At 36.8% G+C, this 20,145-nt stretch overlaps 1 protein-coding gene across 3 annotated transcripts in view; it reads right to left on the bottom strand.

The window, feature by feature from the left end:
- Positions 1 to 20,145, bottom strand: part of DGKI (diacylglycerol kinase iota) — a 473,650-nt gene that overhangs the window by 164,604 nt on the left and 288,901 nt on the right. For all 3 annotated transcript variants that reach the window (XM_057550578.1, XM_057550579.1, XM_057550580.1), the window contains one exon: positions 19,634 to 19,745. In XM_057550578.1, coding sequence (XP_057406561.1) covers positions 19,634 to 19,745 — 112 coding nt within the window. The remainder of the gene's footprint in view (positions 1 to 19,633; positions 19,746 to 20,145) is intronic.

The following is a 20,145-nucleotide window of genomic DNA, read 5'->3' as shown; positions in this document are numbered from 1 at the left end:
GACATAGTATGAGTGTGTTTCATGTTTGGTAATTGCAATCATTGTTGCTTTTGTTGTGTTCATCCATGTACAATGCTTGGCGTCAGTCTATTTATCTCTTGTAAAAATAAAATACAGTGTGTGTGTGTGTGAAAAAAAAAGAAAAGAACATTAGTGGAATTTATGATATAAAGAAAATAAAGGAGAAAATCAGGTCACTTCCATATATTAAAAAAAAAAGCATTTGATTAAATACATCACTCATTTGTGACTTAAAAAAACTCTCAGAAAACTGACATAGAATCATAATTACTTAATTACATAAAGGGCTTTTATAAAAACAACAACAACCAAACAGCATACCTCATGAGGAAATATGGAATGCTTCCTCCTATAATCGGGAAGAAGGCAAGCATGTTCATTCTTACCACAGTTATTTAACATATTGCCAGCTCATTCAATAAGGCAAGAAAAATAAAAGGTGTGTAAGGAAATAAAACTGTCCTACTCACAGACCACACAATTATGTATACAGAAAAACCTAAGGTATATATCAAAAACTACTAGAACTAATGAGTGAATTTAGCAAAGCTGCAAGACAAAGTCAATAAATAAATATCTACATGTGTGTGTACACATAAACATCAGTTATTTCTATATATTAGCAATAATAATTACATGTGAAATTTAAAATCATACTATTTAAAATACTTAGGAATGAATTTAACAAAAGGTATGCAAGGACCTGAAAACTGCACTGAAACTATAAAAGACTGCTAAGAGAAATTAAAGAACACCTAAATGGAGAAATATATCATGCTTATAGATTGGAACATTCAATAATGTTAATATGCCAATGCTCCCTAAATTTACCTATAGATTCAATGCAATCCCAATTAAAATCCAAACAGTTTTATGTAGACACAAACTAATTCTAAAATCTATACACAAATTCAAAAGATGCAGAATAACCCTAACACCCTTAGAAAAGCAAAGTGAAATGATTCATATTACCAGGTTGAAGACTTACAATAAATCTATAGCAATCAAAACAGTGTGGAAGTGGCACAAGGATAAACAAATCAATGAAACAGAATAGAGTTCAGAAGAAGACCCACATACAATCAAGAGGCAAAGGCACCAAGACAATTCTATAGAAAAGGAAAGTCTACTCAACAAATAGTGCTGGAAAAAAACTGGATGAATGTATTTTTAAAAATCATGAATAAGATTCTTTTATTTCACCTCTCATGATGTTATTGAGAAACTTGCAAAGTTTTGGATAATTGTATTTTTAAAAATGAATCTTGAAGCTATTTTGCAGAATACACAAGAATTTGAGCTGAATCACATACTTATACATAAAAGCTAAAACTATAAATCTTCAAGAAGAAAACAAAGGAGAATATCTTCCCAACCTCTCCTGGAGTAAGCAATAATTTAAGAAGGACACAAAAACCTCTAGCATGAAATATGCCTACCTCCTAAAACTGGAATTCATAAGAATGTTTAAACTTCTGCCGATCAAAAGAAACATTAAAAAAATAAAAAGATAAAAATAAACTGAGAACATATTTGCACTAAATATATCTGTCAAAAGACTTGTATTCAGAATATATAAACAGTACCTGCAATTCAACAATAAAAGATAAACAGCCCATCAAAATATGCAAAAAAAACAGACATTTTTTAAAAAACCAAAAAGACATAAAAGGTAACAATAAAGATAAACAACATGTCTTACTCTCATTTTTTTGTTGGACATAATTGACTGTATAAAACATACATAATTTCTTTCTTTCTAGGGATGTAATTTTATCCTCTCATTCTGTTTCATCAAGTGTAATATAATAGCTTTTTGTCTCTATCCATGAACACATTTTCAGAACCTGTAGGGTATTAAATTCCTATCACTTCCCATCAGGTATTCTTAGACATTGCTGTTGGGCAAGTAAACAGTAAAAAATTTCTAGAAAGCAGTCTTTTATTAAGAGTCTTTAAAATGTTTATGCCATTGAATCAGTCATTTCTCTCCTGGGGATTTGACATAAGAAAATAATTTGAAATGTTAACTGTGGATTATAAACATTATGTTAATTACAGGAGTGTTTTATACCACCAAACACTGAGAAAGCTAAAAGTTCCATAAAGGAAGCTTTTCATAAAGGAATAATTATTATATAATATGAGACATAGTTACACAATGAAAGTAGGATTTACTTATAATATGATTCCCTATATATTTAAAAACATGGAAATAAAGCAATTGAAAGGGAACACATCAAAATATAAATATAGTTAGTTATGGATCATGTGATTCTGAGTAATAGTTTTAGTTCTTATACTTACATGTGTTATCAAAATAAACATTTAATATTACTTTTTTCTAAAAAAAAAAAAACAAAAGATTATCTAGTATGTGTACAACTTCAACCCTGGGAGTTTCTCTATGTAACTTTTCTCACTGAATAACCTTTTGCTTTTCTAATTCATAAATATCAAACAGCCTACATATTTTAATTTCAATTAACAAAAAGAAAGCGGGCTATGCTTTCCTTAAAGTTCAGGAGACTGAAATCTTTGGATTACATACCATATAGCAAATTAGGCTCCCAGTTCCTCCATCTGAATAATGCTTTGAACTGTCTTGAAAAGTTTTAGATTACTTAGAAACAGACTCAACATGAAAGGCCCTTCACAACTGTAATGGCAGAAAATTGTGGCAGAAGTAAATACAACTGATTTACTGATAGGGTCTGATTATGGTCTGTGTAGAATCCAAAAAGCTAATCAGGTTACCAAGCACCCAATGAAGAATCATCTTAATTAACAGGAATGCATTTCAACCAGTAAAATGAATTGAATACTTCTGCTTTGAAATGTGCAATTACAAGATAAAGTCTAAAAGAAACAATCTTTTCTCCCATTCTAGTAATTCTATTTCAACTCTCTCTTAAAGCACCACTCTGAATAATTTAAATACACAAAAATACATACACTTTTACCCAAGTAACTACACTCTTCTGTTTATATAATCATCTTACGCAGATGTGTGAGTTTTCAAATAATTTACCTTCTTAGAAACATAATAGTTTCAAGGCACGTGAAATTGAAGGGCTGAAAATAAAGTGCTTTCATTACTGAGTAAAGAAAAAAAATACAATAGTGTCTGCTATATGAATAGGAAGGTAAGATGTGTGTGAATATCAAGCAATATTATTTAAAGAACATGGGATGTTCAAAATTGTGCAGTATCATCTACATTTAATAATTTTACTATTCCATTTTCTCTACACCAACTCCCATCTATTGTTTTCCTCTTTTTCCTACTAATGATGGGATGGGAGAGAAAAGGACTTGATAGACCCCCCTAAATACTCTCTCCTGATCTAGAGGGAACTCCTGAGCTCGAAACATATATTTCAAACTGCACATTTCTATATCTTCTTAGATGTCTCACAGGGGTTTCAATTTTTTTTTTTTTTGTAATGTCTGAAACATTTATATTAACATATTTCCATACATATTTCCATACAAATACAAATATAACATTTTTAGAAATTTCATGTAATGTCTGAAACATTTATATTAACATATTTCCATACAAATAACCCAATGAAAGTTTAGTATTAGTTGTTTTGTTTGTTTTTTTATACTGCAGGTTCTTATTAGGCATCAGTTTTATACACATCAGTGTATACATGTCAATCCCAATCGCCCAATTCAGCACACCACCATCCCCACCTCACCGCAGTTTTCCCCCCTTGGTGTCCATATGTCCATTCTCTACATCTGTGTCTCAACTTCTGCCCTGCAAACTGGCTCATCTGTACCATTTTTCTAGGTTCCACATACATGCATTAATATACGATATTTGTTTTTCTCTTTCTGACTTACTTCACTCTGTATGACAGTCTCTAGATCCATCCACGTCTCAACAAATGACTCAATTTCGTTCCTTTTTATGGCTGAGTAATATTCCATTGTATATATGTACCACAACTTCTTTATCCATTCGTCTGTTGATGGGCATTTAGGTTGCTTCCATGACCTGGCTATTGTAAATAGTGCTGCAATGAACATTCGGGTGCATGTGTCCTTTTGAATTACGGTTTTCTCTGGGTATATGCCCAGTAGTGGGATTGCTGGGTCATATGGTAATTCTATTTTTAGTTTTTTAAGGAACCTCCATATTGTTCTCCATAGTGGCTGTATCAATTTACATTCCCACCAACAGTGCAAGAGGGTTCCCTTTTCTCCACACCCTCTCCAGCATTTGTTGTTTGTAGATTTTCTGATGATGCCCATTCTAACAGGAGTGAGGTGATACCTCATTGTAGTTTTGATTTGCATTTCTCTAATAATTAGTGATGTTGAGCATCTTTTCATGTGCTTCGTGGCCGTCTGTATGTCTTCTTTGGAGAAATGTCTATTTAGGTCTTCTGCCCATTTTTGGATTGGGGTGTTTGTTTCTTTGATATTGAGCTGAATGAGCTGTTTATATATTTTGGAGATTAATCCTTTGTCAGTTGATTCATTTGCAAATATTTTCTCCCATTCTGAGGGTTGTCTTTTTGTCTTGTTTATGGTTTCCTTTGCTGTGCAAAAGCTTTGTAGTTTCATTAGGTCCCACTTGTTTATTTTTGTTTTTATTTCCATTACTCTAGGAGGTGGATCAAAAAAGATCTTGCTGTGATTTATGTCAAAGAGTGTTCTTCTTATGTTTTCCTCTAAGAGTTTTATAGTGTCCAGTCTTATATTTAGGTCTCTAATCCATTTTGAGTTTATTTTTGTGTATGGTGTTAGGGAGTATTCTAATTTCATTCTTTTACATGTAGCTGTCCAGTTTTCCCAGCACCACTTATTGAAGAGACTGTCTTTTCTCCATTGTATATCTTTGCCTCCTTTGTCATAGATTAGTTGACCATAGGTGCGTGGGTTAATCTCTGGGCTTTCTATCTTGTTCCATTGATCTATGTTTCTGTTTTTGTGCCAGTACCATATTGTCTTGATTACTGTAGCTTTGTAGTATAGTCTGAAGTCAGGGAGTCTGATTCCTCCAGCTCCATTTTTTTGCCTCAAGACTGCTTTGGCTATTCGGGGTCTTTTGTGTCTCCATACAAATTTTAAGATGATTTGTTCTAGCTCCGTAAAAAATGCCATTGGTAATTTGATAGGGATTGCATTGAATCTGTAGATTGCTTTGGGCAGTATACTCATTTTCACAATGTTGATTCTTCCAATCCAAGAACATGGTATATCTCTCCATCTATTTGTATCATCTTTAATTTCTTTCATCAGTGTCTTATAGTTTTCTGCATACAGGTCTTTTGTCTCCCTAGGTAGGTTTATTCCTAGGTATTTTATTTTTTTTGTTGCAATGGTAAATGGGAGTGTTTCCATAATTTCTCTTTCAGATTTTTCATCATTAGTGTATAGGAATGCAAGAGATTTCTGTGCATTAATTTTGTAACCTGCAACTTTACCATATTCATTAATTAGCTCTAGCAGTTTTCTGGTGGCAGTTTTAGGATTCTCTATGTTTAGTATCATGTCATCCGCAAACAGTGACAGTTTTACTTCTTCTTTTCCAATTTGTATTCCTTTTATTTCTTTTTCTTCTCTGATTGCCGTGGCTAGGACTTCCAGAACTATGTTGAATAATAGTGGTGAGAGTGGACATCCTTGTCTCATTCCTGATCTTAGAGGAAATGCTTTCAGTTTTTCACCATTGAGAATGATGTTTGCTGTGGGTTTGTCATATATGGCCTTTATTATGTTGAGGTAGGTTCCCTCTATGCCCACTTTCTGGAGAGTTTTTATCAGAAATGGGTGTTGAATTTTGTCAAAAGCTTTTTCTGCATCTATTGAGATGATCATATGGTTTTTATTCTTCAATTTGTTAATATGGTGTATCACATTGATTGATTTGCGTATATTGAAGAATCCTTGCATCCCTGGGATAAATCCCACTTGATCGTGGTGTATGATCCTTTTAATGTGTTGTTGGATTCTGTTTGCTAGTATTTTGTTGAGGATTTTTGCATCTATATTCATCAGTGATATTGGTCTGTAATTTTCTTTTTTTGTAGTGTCTTTGTCTGGTTTTGGTATCAGGGTGATGGTGGCCTCATAGAATGAGTTTGGGAGTGTTCCTTCTTCTGCAATTTTTTGGAAGAGTTTGAGAAGGATGGGTGTTAGCTCTTCTCTAAATGTTTGATAGAATTCACCTGTGAAGCCATCTGGTCCTGGACTTTTGTTTGTTGGAAGATTTTTAATCACAGTTTCAATTTCATTACTTGTGATTGGTCTGTTGATATTTTCTGTTTCTTCCTTATTCAGTCTTGGAAGGTTATACCTTTCTAAGAATTTGTCCATTTCTTCCAGGTTGTCCATTTTATTGGCATAAAGTTGCTTGTAGTAGTCTCTTAGGATGTTTTGTATTTCTGCGGTGTCTGTTGTAACTTCTCCTTTTTCGTTTCTGATTTTATTGATTTGAGTCCTCTCCCTCTTTTTCTTGATGAGTCTGGCTAATGGCTTATCAATTTTGTTTATCTTCTCAAAGAACCAACTTTTAGTTTTATTGATCTTTGCTATTGTTTTCTTTGTTTCTATTTCATTTATTTCTGCTCTGATCTTTATGATTTCTTTCCTTCTGCTAACTTTGGGTTTTGTTTGTTCTTCTTTCTCTAGTTTCTTTAGGTGTAAGGTTAGATTGTTTACTTGAGATTTTTCTTGTTTCTTTAGGTAGGCTTGTATAGCTATAAACTTCCCTCTTAGAACCGCTTTTGCTGCATCCCATAGGTTTTGGGTCGTCGTGTTTTCATTGTCATTTGTCTCTAGGTATTTTTTTATTTCCTGTTTGATTTCTTCAGTGATCTCTTGGTTATTTAGTAACGTATTGTTTAGCCTCCATGTGTTTGTCTTTTTTACGTTTTTTTCCCTGTAATTCATTTCTAATCTCATAGCGTTGTGGTCAGAAAAGATGCTTGATATGATTTCAATTTTCTTAAATTTACTGAGGCTTGATTTGTGACCCAAGATGTGATCTATCCTGGAGAATGTTCCGTGCGCACTTGAGAAGAACGTGTAATCTGCCGTTTTTGGATGGAATGTCCTATATATATCAATTAAATCTATCTGGTCTATTGTGTCATTTAAAGCTTGTGTTTCCTTATTTATTTTCATTTTGGATGATCTGTCCATTGGTGTAAGTGAGGTGTTAAAGTCCCCCACTATTATTGTGTTACTGTCGATTTCCTCTTTTATAGCTGTTAGCAGTTGCCTTATGTATTGAGGTGCTCCTATGTTGGGTGCATATATATTTATAATTGTTATATCTTCTTCTTGGATTGATCCCTGGATCATTATGTAGTGTCCTTCCTTGTCTCTTGTAACATTCTTTATTTTAAAGTCTATTTTATCTGATATGAGTATAGCTACTCCAGCTTTCTTTTGATTTCCATTTGCATGGAATATCTTTTTCCATCCCCTCACTTTCAGTCTGTATGTGTCCCTAGGTCTGAAGTGGGTCTCTTGTAGACAGCATATATATGGGTCTTGTTTTTGTATCCATTCAGCCAGTCTATGTCTTTTGGTTGGGGCATTTAATCCATTCACATTTAAGGTAATTATCGATATGTATGTTCCTATGACCATTTTCTTAATTGTTTTGGGTTTGTTTTTGTAGGTCCTTTTCTTCTCTTGTGTTTCCCACTTAGACAAGTTCCTTTAGCATTTGTTGTAGAGCTGGTTTGGCGGTGCTGAATTCTCTTAGCTTTTGCTTGTCTGTAAAGCTTTTGATTTCTCCATCGAATCTGAATGAGATCCTTGCTGGGTAGAGTAATCTTGGTTGTAGGTTCTTCCCTTTCATCACTTTAAGTATATCATGCCACTCCCTTCTGGCTTGCAGAGTTTCTGCTGAGAAATCAGCTGTTAACCTTATGGGAGTTCCCTTGTATGTTATTTGTCGTTTTTCCCTTGCTGCTTTCAGTAATTTTTCTTTGTCTTTAATTTTTGCCACTTTGATTACTATGTGTCTCGGCGTGTTTCTCCTTGGGTTTATTCTGTATGGGACTCTCTGCGCTTCCTGGACTTGGGTGGCTATTTCCTTTCCCATGTTAGGGAAGTTTTCGACTATAATCTCTTCAAATATTTTCTCTGGTCCTTTCTCTCTCTCTTCTCCTTCTGGGACCCCTATAATGCGAATGTTGTTGCGTTTAATGTTGTCCCAGAGGTCTCTTAGGCTGTCTTCATTTCTTTTCATTCTTTTTTCTTTAGTCTGTTCTGCAGCAGTGAATTCCACCATTCCGTCTTCCAGGTCACTTATCCGTTCTTCTGCCTCAGTTATTCTGCTATTGATTCCTTCTAGTGTAGTTTTCATTTCAGTTATTGTATTGTTCATCTCTGTTTGTTTGTTCTTTAATTCTTCTAGGTCTTTGTTAATCATTTCTTGCATCTTCTCAATCTTTGCCTCCATTCTTATTCCGAGGTCCTGGATCATCTTCACTATCATTATTCTGAATTCTTTTTCTGGAAGGTTGCCTATCTCCACTTCATTTAGTTGTTTTTCTGGGGTTTTTTCTTGTTCCTTCATCTGGTACATAGCCCTCTGCCTTTTCATCTTCTCTGTCTTTCTGTAACTGTGGTTTTTGGACCACAGGCTGCAGGATTGTAGTTTTTCTTGCTTCTGTTGTCTGCCCTCTGGTGGTTGAGGCTATCTAAGTCAATTTTAACTTATATAAAACAGACTTCATTTTTTGACACTATTACCTTTCTTTTATATTTTCTATCGCATATAATATATTCTCCCTTTGCCTATGCTGGCCACCCGGCATTCACTGATACTCCTTTCTCACCCTTCACAATAAGTCCGTATCAATAACTCTTGAATTCACCAACCTCTTCTATCTTCATCACCACTGTCTTTCTTCAGGCTTTCAGATCTCCTCATCTCTTCACCTGGACTTTGGTACCAATGTCCTGATTTGTCCATCTGTCTCCAGAAGTTAAGATTCTGGTCACCTTTCACACTGACATCCAGATAACTTTTCTGAGCAACAAATCTGATCCTGTCTCATGCCATCTGCTGCAACCTCCCCATAACAGTTAAAACAAAACAACAAATTATAAAAACCCAACTCTTTCTGCCCTTTATTCACCATTTGTATCATCACTCTGAGCCACCACTAGTAGTTCTCCTGGTTTCCATGCCCTCTTAGGCTGATCCCTCTAGGGGAGCAGCCACTTGGCCATCTCACCCATAGAGACTCCTGCCTCCTCTGTGAAATTTTTGCTGATCTCCCCAGTTTGTAAACACGGTTCTCCTTTCTATCGTCACACATGCCTTTCTCCTAGAATTTACGTCAGACTGTTACTGCTCATTTCTTTCTTCATCTCCCCCCACAACATGAACTGTGGGCATCCTGAGGACACAGCTTTTCTACTGGTTCATTCTGTAACTATTTTACCTAGCAGAGTATCATTTATGGATTCAATAAGTATTTGTGGATTCAACAACTATTCAATAAATATTCATGACCGACATAGAATGAATGAGAGCAGTGAGACATTTTAAATAAGTATTACCTTGAATTTACAAAACTCCTGTTAATTAGAGACCATCAATATTGCCCATATTTTCCATATGCTGCATGGCATTTAATGATCCAGTCTCAAAAGTTACATAGCATCAATTCCACTGTACTCTATTTGCCAAGTATTTGTAAGCCCACCTAGATTCAAGGGGAGGGTATACAGACGCAAACTCTTCACGGGAGTAGCTCCCAAAATTGGATGCCACTTCCAAACCACAGTCACCATCAAAAGATGCTAGTGAACTAACTTATTATTTTGAAAATGTATATATAAAAGAACCATTTATCCTGCTTCTCTGAAACAAACTGTATAACTAAGTAACCAAACAGTAGGAATAGAAAAAAATTTCTCTTTAGAGACATATTCCAGTTAATAAATGAAGAAGGATAGAAGTAGAATATCACAATTTTGCAACCACTGATGATTCCTGGATGCAGACATTGATCGTCAAAGACTGTTAACCAGAGAGAGAGAAAGAGAGAGAGAGAGAGAGAGAGAGAGAGGAAAAGACATTACATATCCTCTTTTGGAAGAATAAAACACTACTTACAAAAGAGATCTGGGAAAAAATGTGTCTGATGAATCTATATCCAACTATCAACTTAGCGGAAACAGGGAAGAGAAAAGAACATGTCACTGAGACTTTGGGGATGTTATCAGCACAGTACAGGACAAATAGCCTGGTTTCTTTAATAAATAAATGAAGGGAAAAATAAGAGAGAGAGAGAGATAGGTGGGTGGGAACCTACAGAGACTTAAGTGTCATACCAACCAATCACAGTGAATGCATTTTATCTGAATCCTGATGAAAGCAAACAGAGCATAAGAAAACAAATGACATCTGCAAGACAATTAAAAATTTGAATACTGAGTATTTAGTGATATTCAGAAGCTATTATTTTAATTTTTGAGATAACATGTTGTGATTGTATCCATAAAAGAAAGTCTTACCTTTCAAAAACACATTCAGAAAATTTCATGGGTAAAATGATATAATATCTGGGATTTACTTCAAAATAATATAAGACAGGAGATCATAGCTGGGGACAGAAATAAAATTGTCCATGAACTGATAATTACAGAGGCTAAAAGATGGTGCATGAGGGTCCTATATACTGTCTGTTTTTACACTGAACTTTTCCCATAACAAGTATTTATTTTTAAAACACACTTTAGGTGGAAGCGTGTGCTCGGCTTCCCGAGGCACCCCTTTCCCCTTTGCAAGTAGAGCCTGGGTACAGAATGTCACCAACCTTTGCCTGATTTCATCAAACAAGCCTTCTGACAGGTCTCCCATCCTCTAGCTTTCTCCTGGCTTCAGTCCATCTTCTCCAGGATGACCCAGCCGTGTGGCTGACAGGGTCTTCGTGCTCCAGCCAGGTGTCAGGCCTGAGCCTCTGAGGTGGGAGAGCTGAGTTCAGGACACTGGTCCACCAGAGACCTCCCAGCCCCTTGTAATATCAATTGGCAAGAGCTCTCCGAGAGATCTCCATCTCAACGCTAAGACCCAGCTCCACTCAACGACCAGCAAGCTCCAGTGCTGGACACCCCATGCCAAACAACTAGCAAGACAGGAACACAACCACACCCATTAGCAGAGAGGTTGCCAAAAATCACAATAAGTTCACAGAAACCCAAAAACACACTACCAGACATGGTCCTGCCCACCAGGAAGACAAGATCCAGCCTCATCCATCAGAACACAGGCACCACTCCCCTCCACCAGGAAGCCTACACAACCCATTGAACCAACCTTACCCACTGGGGGCAGACACCAAAAACAACGGAAACTACAAACCTGCAGCCTGCGAAAAGGAGACCCCAAACACAGTAAGTTAAGCAAAATGAGAAGACAGAGAAATACACAGCAGGTGAAGGAGCAAGGTAAAAACCCACCAGACCAAACAAATGAAGAGGAAATAGGCAGTCTACCTGGAAAAGAATTCACAGTAATGATAGTAAAGATGATCCAAAATCTTGGAAATAGAATGGAGAAAACACAAGAAACATTTAACAAGGACCTAGAAGAACTATGGAGCAAACAAACAATGATGAACAACACAATAAATGAAATTAAAAATTCTCTAGAAGGAATCAATAGCGGAATAACTGAGACAGAAGAAAGGATAAGTGACCTGGAAGATAAAATAGTGGAAATAACTACCAAAAAGCAGAATAAAGAAAAAAGAATTAAGGACAGTCTCAGAGACCTGTGGGACAACATTAAATTCACCAACATTCAAATTATAGGGGTCCCAGAAGAAGAGAAAAATAAAGGGACTGTGAAAATATTTGAAGAGATTATAGTTGAAAACTTCCCTAATATGGGAAAGGAAATACTCAATCAAGTCCAGGAAGTGCAGAGAGTCCCATACAGGATAAATCCAAGGAGAAACATGCCAAGACATATATTAATCAAACTATCAAAAATTAAATACAAAGAAAAAATATTAAAAGCAGCAAGGGGAAAACAACAAATAACATACAAGGGAATCCCCATAAGGTTAACAGCTGCTCTTTCAGCAGAAATTCTGCAAGCCAGAAGGGTGTGGGAGGACATATTTAAAGTGATGAAAGGGTAAAACCTACAAGCAAGATTACTGTACCCAGCAAGGATCTCATTCAGATTCAATGGAGAAATTAAAATCTTTACAGACAAGCAAAAGCTATGAGAATTCAGCACCACCAAAACAGCTTTTCAACAAATGCTAAAGGAAATTCCCTAGGCAGGAAACACAAGAGAAGGAAAAGACCTACAAAAACAAACCCAAAACTATTAAGAAAATGGTAATAGGAACATACGTATTGATAATTACCTTAAATGTAAATGGATTAAATGCTCCAATCAAAAGACATAGACTGGCTGAATGGATACAAAAACAAGACCTGTATATACACTGCCTACAAGAGACCCACTTCAGACCTAGGAACATGTACAGACTGAAAGTGAGGGGATGGAAAAAGATATTCCATGCAAATGGAAAGCAAATAAAGCTGGAGTAGCCATTCTCATATCAGACAGAATAGACTTTAAAATACAGACTATTACAAGAGACAAAGAAGGACACTACATAATGATCAAGGGATCAATCCAAGAAGAAGATATAACAATTGTAAATATTTATGCACCCAACATAGGAGCACCTTAATACATAAGGCAAATGCTAACAGCCATAAAAGGGGAAATTGACAGTAGTACAATAACAGTAGGGGACTTTAACACCCCACTTTCACCAATGGACAAATCATCCAAAATGAAAATAAATAAGGAAATACAAGCTATAAATGACACATTAAACAAGATGGACTTAATTGATATTTGAAGGACATTCTATCCAAAAACAACAGAATACTCTTTCTTCTCACGTGCTCATGGAACATTCTCCAGGATAGAGCATATCTTGGGTCACAAATCAAGCCTTGGTAAATTTAAGAAAATTGAAATCATATCAAGTATCTTTTCTGGCCACAACACTATAAGACTAGATATCAATTACAGGAAAAAAACTGTATAAAGTACAAACACATGGAGGCTAAACAATACACTACTAAATAACCAAGCGATCACTGAAGAAATCAAAGAGGAAATCAAAAAATACCTAGAAACAAATGACAATGGAGACATGACAACCCAAAACCTATGGGATGCAGCAAAAGCAGTTCTAAGAGGGAAGTTTATAGCAATACAATCCTACCTCAAAAAACAAGAAAAACCTCAAATAAACAACCTAACCTTATACCTAAAGCAATTAGAGAAAGAAGAACAAAAAAACCCCAAAGTTAGCAGAAGGAAAGAAATCATAAAGATCAGATCAGAAATAAATGAAAAAGAAGTGAAGGAAATGATAGCAAAGATCAATAAAACAAAAAGCTGGTTCTTTGAGAAGATAAACAAAAGTGATAAACCATTAGCCAGATTCATCAAGAAAAAAAGGGAAAAGACTCAAATCAATAGAATTAGAAATGAAAAAGGAGAAGTAACAACTGACACTGCAGAAATACAAAGAATCATGAGAGATTACTACAAGCAACTCTATGCCAATAAAATGGACAACCTGGAAGAAATGGACAAATTCTTAGAAAAGCACAACCTTCTGAGACTGAACCAGGAAGAAATAGAAAATATAAACAGACCAATCACAAGCACTGAAATTGAAACTGTGATTAAAATTCTTCCAACAAACAAAAGCCCAGGGCCAGACGGCTTCACAGGCGAGTTCTATCAAACATTTAGAGAAGAGCTAACACCTATCCTTCTCAAACTCTTCCAAAATATAGCAGAGGGAGGAACACTCCCAAACTCTTTCTACGAGGCCACCATCACCCTGGTACCAAAACCAGACAAAGATGTCACAAAAAAAGAAAACTACAGGCCAGTATCACTGATGAACATAGATGCAAAAATCCTCAACAAAATACTAGCAAACAGAATCCAACAGCACATTAAAAGGATCATACACCATGATCAAGTGGGGTTTATCCCAGGAATGCAAGGATTCTTCAATATACAGAAATCAATCAATGTGATACACCATATTAACAAACTGAAGAATAAAAACCATATGATAATCTCAATAGATGCAGAAAACGCTTTTGACAAAATTCAACACCCATTTATGATAAAAATCCTCCAGAAAGTAGGCACAGAGGGAACTTACCTCAACATAAAAAAGGCCATATATGACAAACCCACAGCAAGCATCATGCTCAATGGTGAAAAACTGAAACCATTTCCACTAAGATCAGGAAAAAGACAAGGTTGCCCACTCTCACCACTGCTATTCAATACAGTTTTGGAAGTTTTAGCTACATCAATCAGAGAAGAAAAAGAAATAAAAGGAATCCAATTTGGAAAAGAAGAAGAAAAGCTGTCACTGTTTGCAGATGACATGATACTATACATAGAGAATCCTAAAGATGCTACCAGAAAACTACTAGAGCTAATCAATGAATCTGGTAAAGTAGCAGGATACAAAATTAATGCACAGAAATCTCTTGCATTCCTATACACTAATGATGAAAAATCTGAAAGAGAAATTAAGGAAACACTCCCATTTACAATTGCAACAAAAAGAATAAAATACCTAGGAATAAACCTACCTAAGGAGACAAAAGACCTGTATGCAGAAAACTATAAGACAGTGATGAAAGAAATTAAAGATGATACAAACAGATGGAGAGATATACCATGTTCTTGGATAGGAAGAATCAACATTGTGAAAATGACTATACTACCCAAAGCAATCTACAGATTCAGTGCAATCTCTATGAAACTAACAATGGTATTTTTCACAGAAGTACAACAAAAAATTTCACAATTTGTATGGAAACACAAAAGACCCCAAATAGCCAAAGCAATCTTGAGAAAGAAAAACGAACTGGAGGAATCAAGCTCCTGGACTTCAGACTACACTACAAAGCTATAGTAATCAAGACAGTATGGTACTGGCACAAAAACAGAAATACAGATCAATGGAACAGGATAGAAAGCCCAGAGATAAACCCACGCACATATGGTCATCTTATCTTTGATAAAGGAGGCAAGAATATACAATGGTGAAAAGACAGCCTCTTCAATAAGTGGTGCTGGGAAAACTGGATAGCTACATGTAAAAGAATGAAATTAAAACACTCCTTAATACCATACACAAAAATAAACTCAAAATGGATTAAAGACCTAAATGTAAGGCCAGAGACTATCAAACTCTTAGAGGAAAACATAGGTAGAACATTCTATGACATAAATCACAGCAAGATCCTTTTTGATCCACCTCCTAGAGAAAGGTAAATAAAAACAAAAATAAACAAATGGGAGCTAATGAAACTTAAAAGCTTTTGCACAGCAAAGAAAACCATAAACAAGACAAAAAGACAACCCTTAGAATGGGAGAAATATTTGCAAATGAAGCAACTGACAAAGGATTAACCTCTAAAATATACAAGCAGTTCATGCAGCTCAATATCAAAAAAATAAACAACCCAATCCAAAAATGGGCAGAAGACCTAAATAGACATTTCTGCAAAGAAGATATACAGATTGCCAACAAACACATGAAAGGATGCTCAACATCACTAATCATTAGAGAAATGCAAATCAAAACCACAGTGAGGTACCACTTCACACCAGTCAGAATGGCCATCATCAAAAAATCTACAAACAACAAATGCTGGAGAGGGTGTGGAGAAAAGGGAACCCTCTTGTACTGTTGGTGGGAATGTAAATTGATACAGCCACTATGGAGAACAATATGGAGGTTCCTTATAAAACTAAAAGTCGAACTACCACATGACCCAGCAATCCCACTACTGGGCATATACCCTGAGAAAACCATAATTCAAAAAGGGTCATGTAGGGCTTCCCTGGTGGCGCAGTGGTTGAGAATCTGCCTGCTAATGCAGGGGACACGGGTTCGAGCCCTGGTCTGGGAGGATCCCACATGCCACGGAGCGGCTGGGCCCGTGAGCCACAATTGCTGAGCCTGCGCGTCTGGAGCCTGTGCCCCGTGACGGGAGGGGCCGCGATAGAGAAAGGCCCGCGCACCGCGATGAAGAGCGGTCCCCGCACCGCGATGAAGAGTGGCCCCCGCTTGCCGCAACTGGAGAAAGCCCTCGCACGAACCGAAGACCCAACACAGCCAAAAATAAATAAAATAAATAAATAAATAAATAAGAAAATCCTTTAAAAAAAAAAAAAAAAAAAAAAAAGGGTCATGTACCACAATGTTCATTGCAGCTCTATTTACAATAGCCAGGACATGGAAGCAACCTAAGTGTCCATCAACAGATGAATGGATAAAGAAGTTATGGCACATATATACAATGGAATATTACTCAGACATAAAAAATGAAATTGAGTTATTTGTAGTGAGACAGATGGACCTAGAGTCAGTCATATAGAGTGAAGTCAGTCAGAAAGAGAAAAATAAATATCATATGCTAACACATATATATGGACTCTAAAAAAGAATATGGTTCTGATGAACCTAGGGGCTGGACAGGAATAAAGATGCAGACGTAGAGAATGGACTTGAGGACACAGGCAGGGGGAAGGGTAAGCTGGGACAAAGTGAGAGAGTGGCATGGACATATATACACTACCAAATGTAAAATAGATAGCGAGTGGGAAGCAGCTGCATAGCGCAGGGAGATCAGCTCGGTGCTTTGTGGCCACCTAGAGGGGTGGGATAGGAAGATGCAAGAGGGAGGGGATATGGGGATATATGTATACGTATAGCTGATTCACTTTTTGATACAGCAGAAGCTAACACACCATTGTAAAGCAATTATACTCCAATAAAGATGTTAAAAAAATTTTTTTTAAATAAAGAAAAAACACACTTTACTAATTCCTCGAAGTCAAAACTCCTAGATGAATTCTCTAATGCACTTTGTGATCTCACCCCTGCCTGCTTCTCCAGCATCACCTACATCACCCTCACTTTTCACCTACCTTTATGCTACGTAAGACTAACTGTCGTCTCCACAGAGGAATATGATCTCTAATACTACCAAGTGTATGTAAATTTCCCTATTTCCAGAATGTCAAGTCCATTCTTCTTCTCCTGGCAAAATTCATTCATCCTGTCACATTTACTCGTTGCCAGTTACAGGTATCAGGCTCTCTGCTGTGTACCAGAGATACACTGGAGTGAGGGATACCAACCATCTGCCACTCCCACCCAGCACTCCACCCCTTTCCTGCGCTCCTTTTTGTCCTGTGAGACTGACCCATTTAGACTGTATTAATGGCTCCCTTGTCCTCTGGCTTCTGTTAGACTTCTCCAGAGGGAGACAACAGCAGAAGATCTGGAGGGCAAGAATTGTATTGATGTCCCTGATCCTCTCCTTGCCGGGCTGGCACTGGATGGCTGCTTTCACTTAGCAAATACTACTCCTAACAGGTGGTCTTTCCCAAATAGTTCTCTTTCTGGTTCAACTGACTGATTCCCTGCCTTTGCACCTTTAACTCAGGAATACAACACCATCCATTGTTGCTTCTCATAAACCTAGTGCACTATTTGTAAAGAGTCCCTCCATTAAATTCTCCTCTAATTACCCAGTTTCACTCTGCCATCTCCTTCTTGTTCAGACTTTAATTATATAATTGTAAGCAGAAACAACCCAAACCAAAAAAAGACTATAAAAAGAACCTGACACAGATACAGACTGAAAAGTGATAGAAGATGAAGGGGTAAAGAATATTTGAGAGAGGGGCGGTATATGCAGTGTCCCTGTGGTACAAAAGAAGCAAGGGATGTCCAAAGCTATACTTGACTTGAGAGGCAACGAGCTAGAAAACAAAGAGGGTAGTGGGAAAGGATGGAGAATCAGAGAGAAACTCGATTTTGTGATAAAGATTTAGATTTTGATCTTGAGAGCAATGGGAAAGTGTCTTAATATTCTCCCTGCCCTCCCAAGCCTAGGTAAGGGATCATCTTCTCTTAGACATTCCCTGACAGCCTTCTACCACACAGCCAGGACTAGGAAGCTCTCACACACGGTAAACATTCAATACATGGTCACTGGATTAGTGAATAAATGAATGAGTAAAACACATGTGGCCAGGTTTGTCTTGGGCACCTCCAAGAATTCTCCCTGGCACATACCCTACCTGGACTTATTCCTATTTGCTCTTGGCTGAGTCTTTACCTATAGTTAGCATAAAGACCTCTGGAGAGAAAGAGCTATAGATGAGCTACAACTCTGAAAATTAGATCACTCCTAGAGCAATCTTTTACACCTAACGGCCATTTCATTGTAGACATGGCATATGTAACGAGCAGCACCACCATCTCAGGCGATGGACATTCTTGCCATAATCACAATAGGGTATTCTGTTAAATCTCACTAATTCGAGGTGATGGAGGAAAAGTCACTTGGAATCCACAAGGTGAGTGAAAAAGAGTTGTTTTGGGTTGTTCAGGACAAGAAATACAACCTTCTTGCTTTGAGGCATAAGGTATGGTACAAACCAAGTGCTAGCCAACTGCAAGTAGAAGCTTTATTTTAATTTGCTTTACAAACTGATAGTGTGGCCTGATTTACACCACATAAAATGATAAGCAGGGGCTTCCCTGGTGGCGCAGTGGTTGAGAATCTGCCTGCCAATGCAGGCGACACGGGTTTGAGCCCTGGTCTGGGAAGATCCCACATGCCACGGAGCAACTGGGCCCGTGAGCCACAACTACTGAGCCTGCGCGTCTGGAGCCTGTGCTCCGCAACAAGAGAGGCCGCGATAGTGAGAGGCCCGCGCACCGCGATGAAGAGTGGCCCCCGCTTGCCGCAACTGGAGAAAGCCCTCGCACAGAAATGAAGACCCAACGCAGCCATAAATAAATAAATTAATTAATTAAAAAAAAATAAATGTGATTTGAATTTAAAAAAATGTTTAAAATGATAAGCAAACTTTTTAATTGGTTTCCTCATCATTCAATAATAAGTTGAAACACATGGCTAAAACCTGCTTGAAACTGACCTTATACTATACGTTTACTTTTTTAATACCGGCAAACAAAATTAAAATGCAAGGTGATCTCGATACTGTGCAATTGAATATTCATTAATGTCACAACAACGATGTTTTTCTATATTCAGGTATTTTGTGATAAGGGAGATGCCCATCTTATGCTTAAGCAGGCAAGATGGAGATGAATGCAAATGATCACTTTGTTTTTTATCTAAGCACTCAAGTACTCAGCAAACCAAAAAAGTATCAAATGGCAAGGTTTCTGCATCAATGCTAGAATATGTCTGTGGCATAATGCTTTTTAATTAGCATGAAAACTTTCCCCTTCATTCTGGTAGAAAATTCATCAGGATAATTGACACATAATATTCATTTATCTTTGAAGTTTAAACAAAAAATATGCATCAATTTTTTTAGTGACATGAAGAATCACTTTTTGTTTTTGTCTTCCCCTAGCAACTCTACATTGCATAAAGTTTGTGAGTTGATAAGCCAGGAAAGAACATTATACCAAGGTCCTGTAAAATGAATAGTAAAGTCTAACTCTGACTAAAGTACATTTCACTTCAATAACATAGATGCATTGCCCACCAGAGAGGCCATGGTGAATCCAATGACTTCAATATAACCATCATCATGACGCTGAGGTTCAAAGTCATGGTGATCTCCTGGGTTCCCCCAAGGCATTGTGCCAGCACAATATCTGCAAAAGAAGAGTAAAAACAGAATTAAATTTGTTCCAGTCCTCCCATGATTATCATTGGGGATTAATTTATAGTTCGATCCGATGTTTATTTCACACAAGAACAGCTTTCTACTCTTGGTTCACACCTCCCAATAAAAAAGAAAATGAATTTATCACCTCCAAGTATCAATTTATGAAAATGGGACAAAATTTTACAACAAAAGCATCCCATGGAGCCCAACTTTCTCCTAATTCATTATTTATTAACATGTCTCACTCTGTAATTCACAAATGCTTACTTTCTATCACATACCGTGAGTTATCAATAGGTGGTTTCAGAACTTCGTTTTGGAGGGAGACATATACATGCCAATAGGAAAGGGAAATGGAACTGAGGTGGGTAAGCATCAATAATATA

This window comes from Balaenoptera acutorostrata, chromosome 7 (genome assembly GCF_949987535.1).
Source record: "Balaenoptera acutorostrata chromosome 7, mBalAcu1.1, whole genome shotgun sequence".
Taxonomy (NCBI): Eukaryota; Metazoa; Chordata; class Mammalia; order Artiodactyla; family Balaenopteridae; genus Balaenoptera; species Balaenoptera acutorostrata.
The sequence above is the reverse complement of the archived record's forward strand: the minus strand, read 5'-3'. Positions and strand labels throughout refer to the sequence as shown.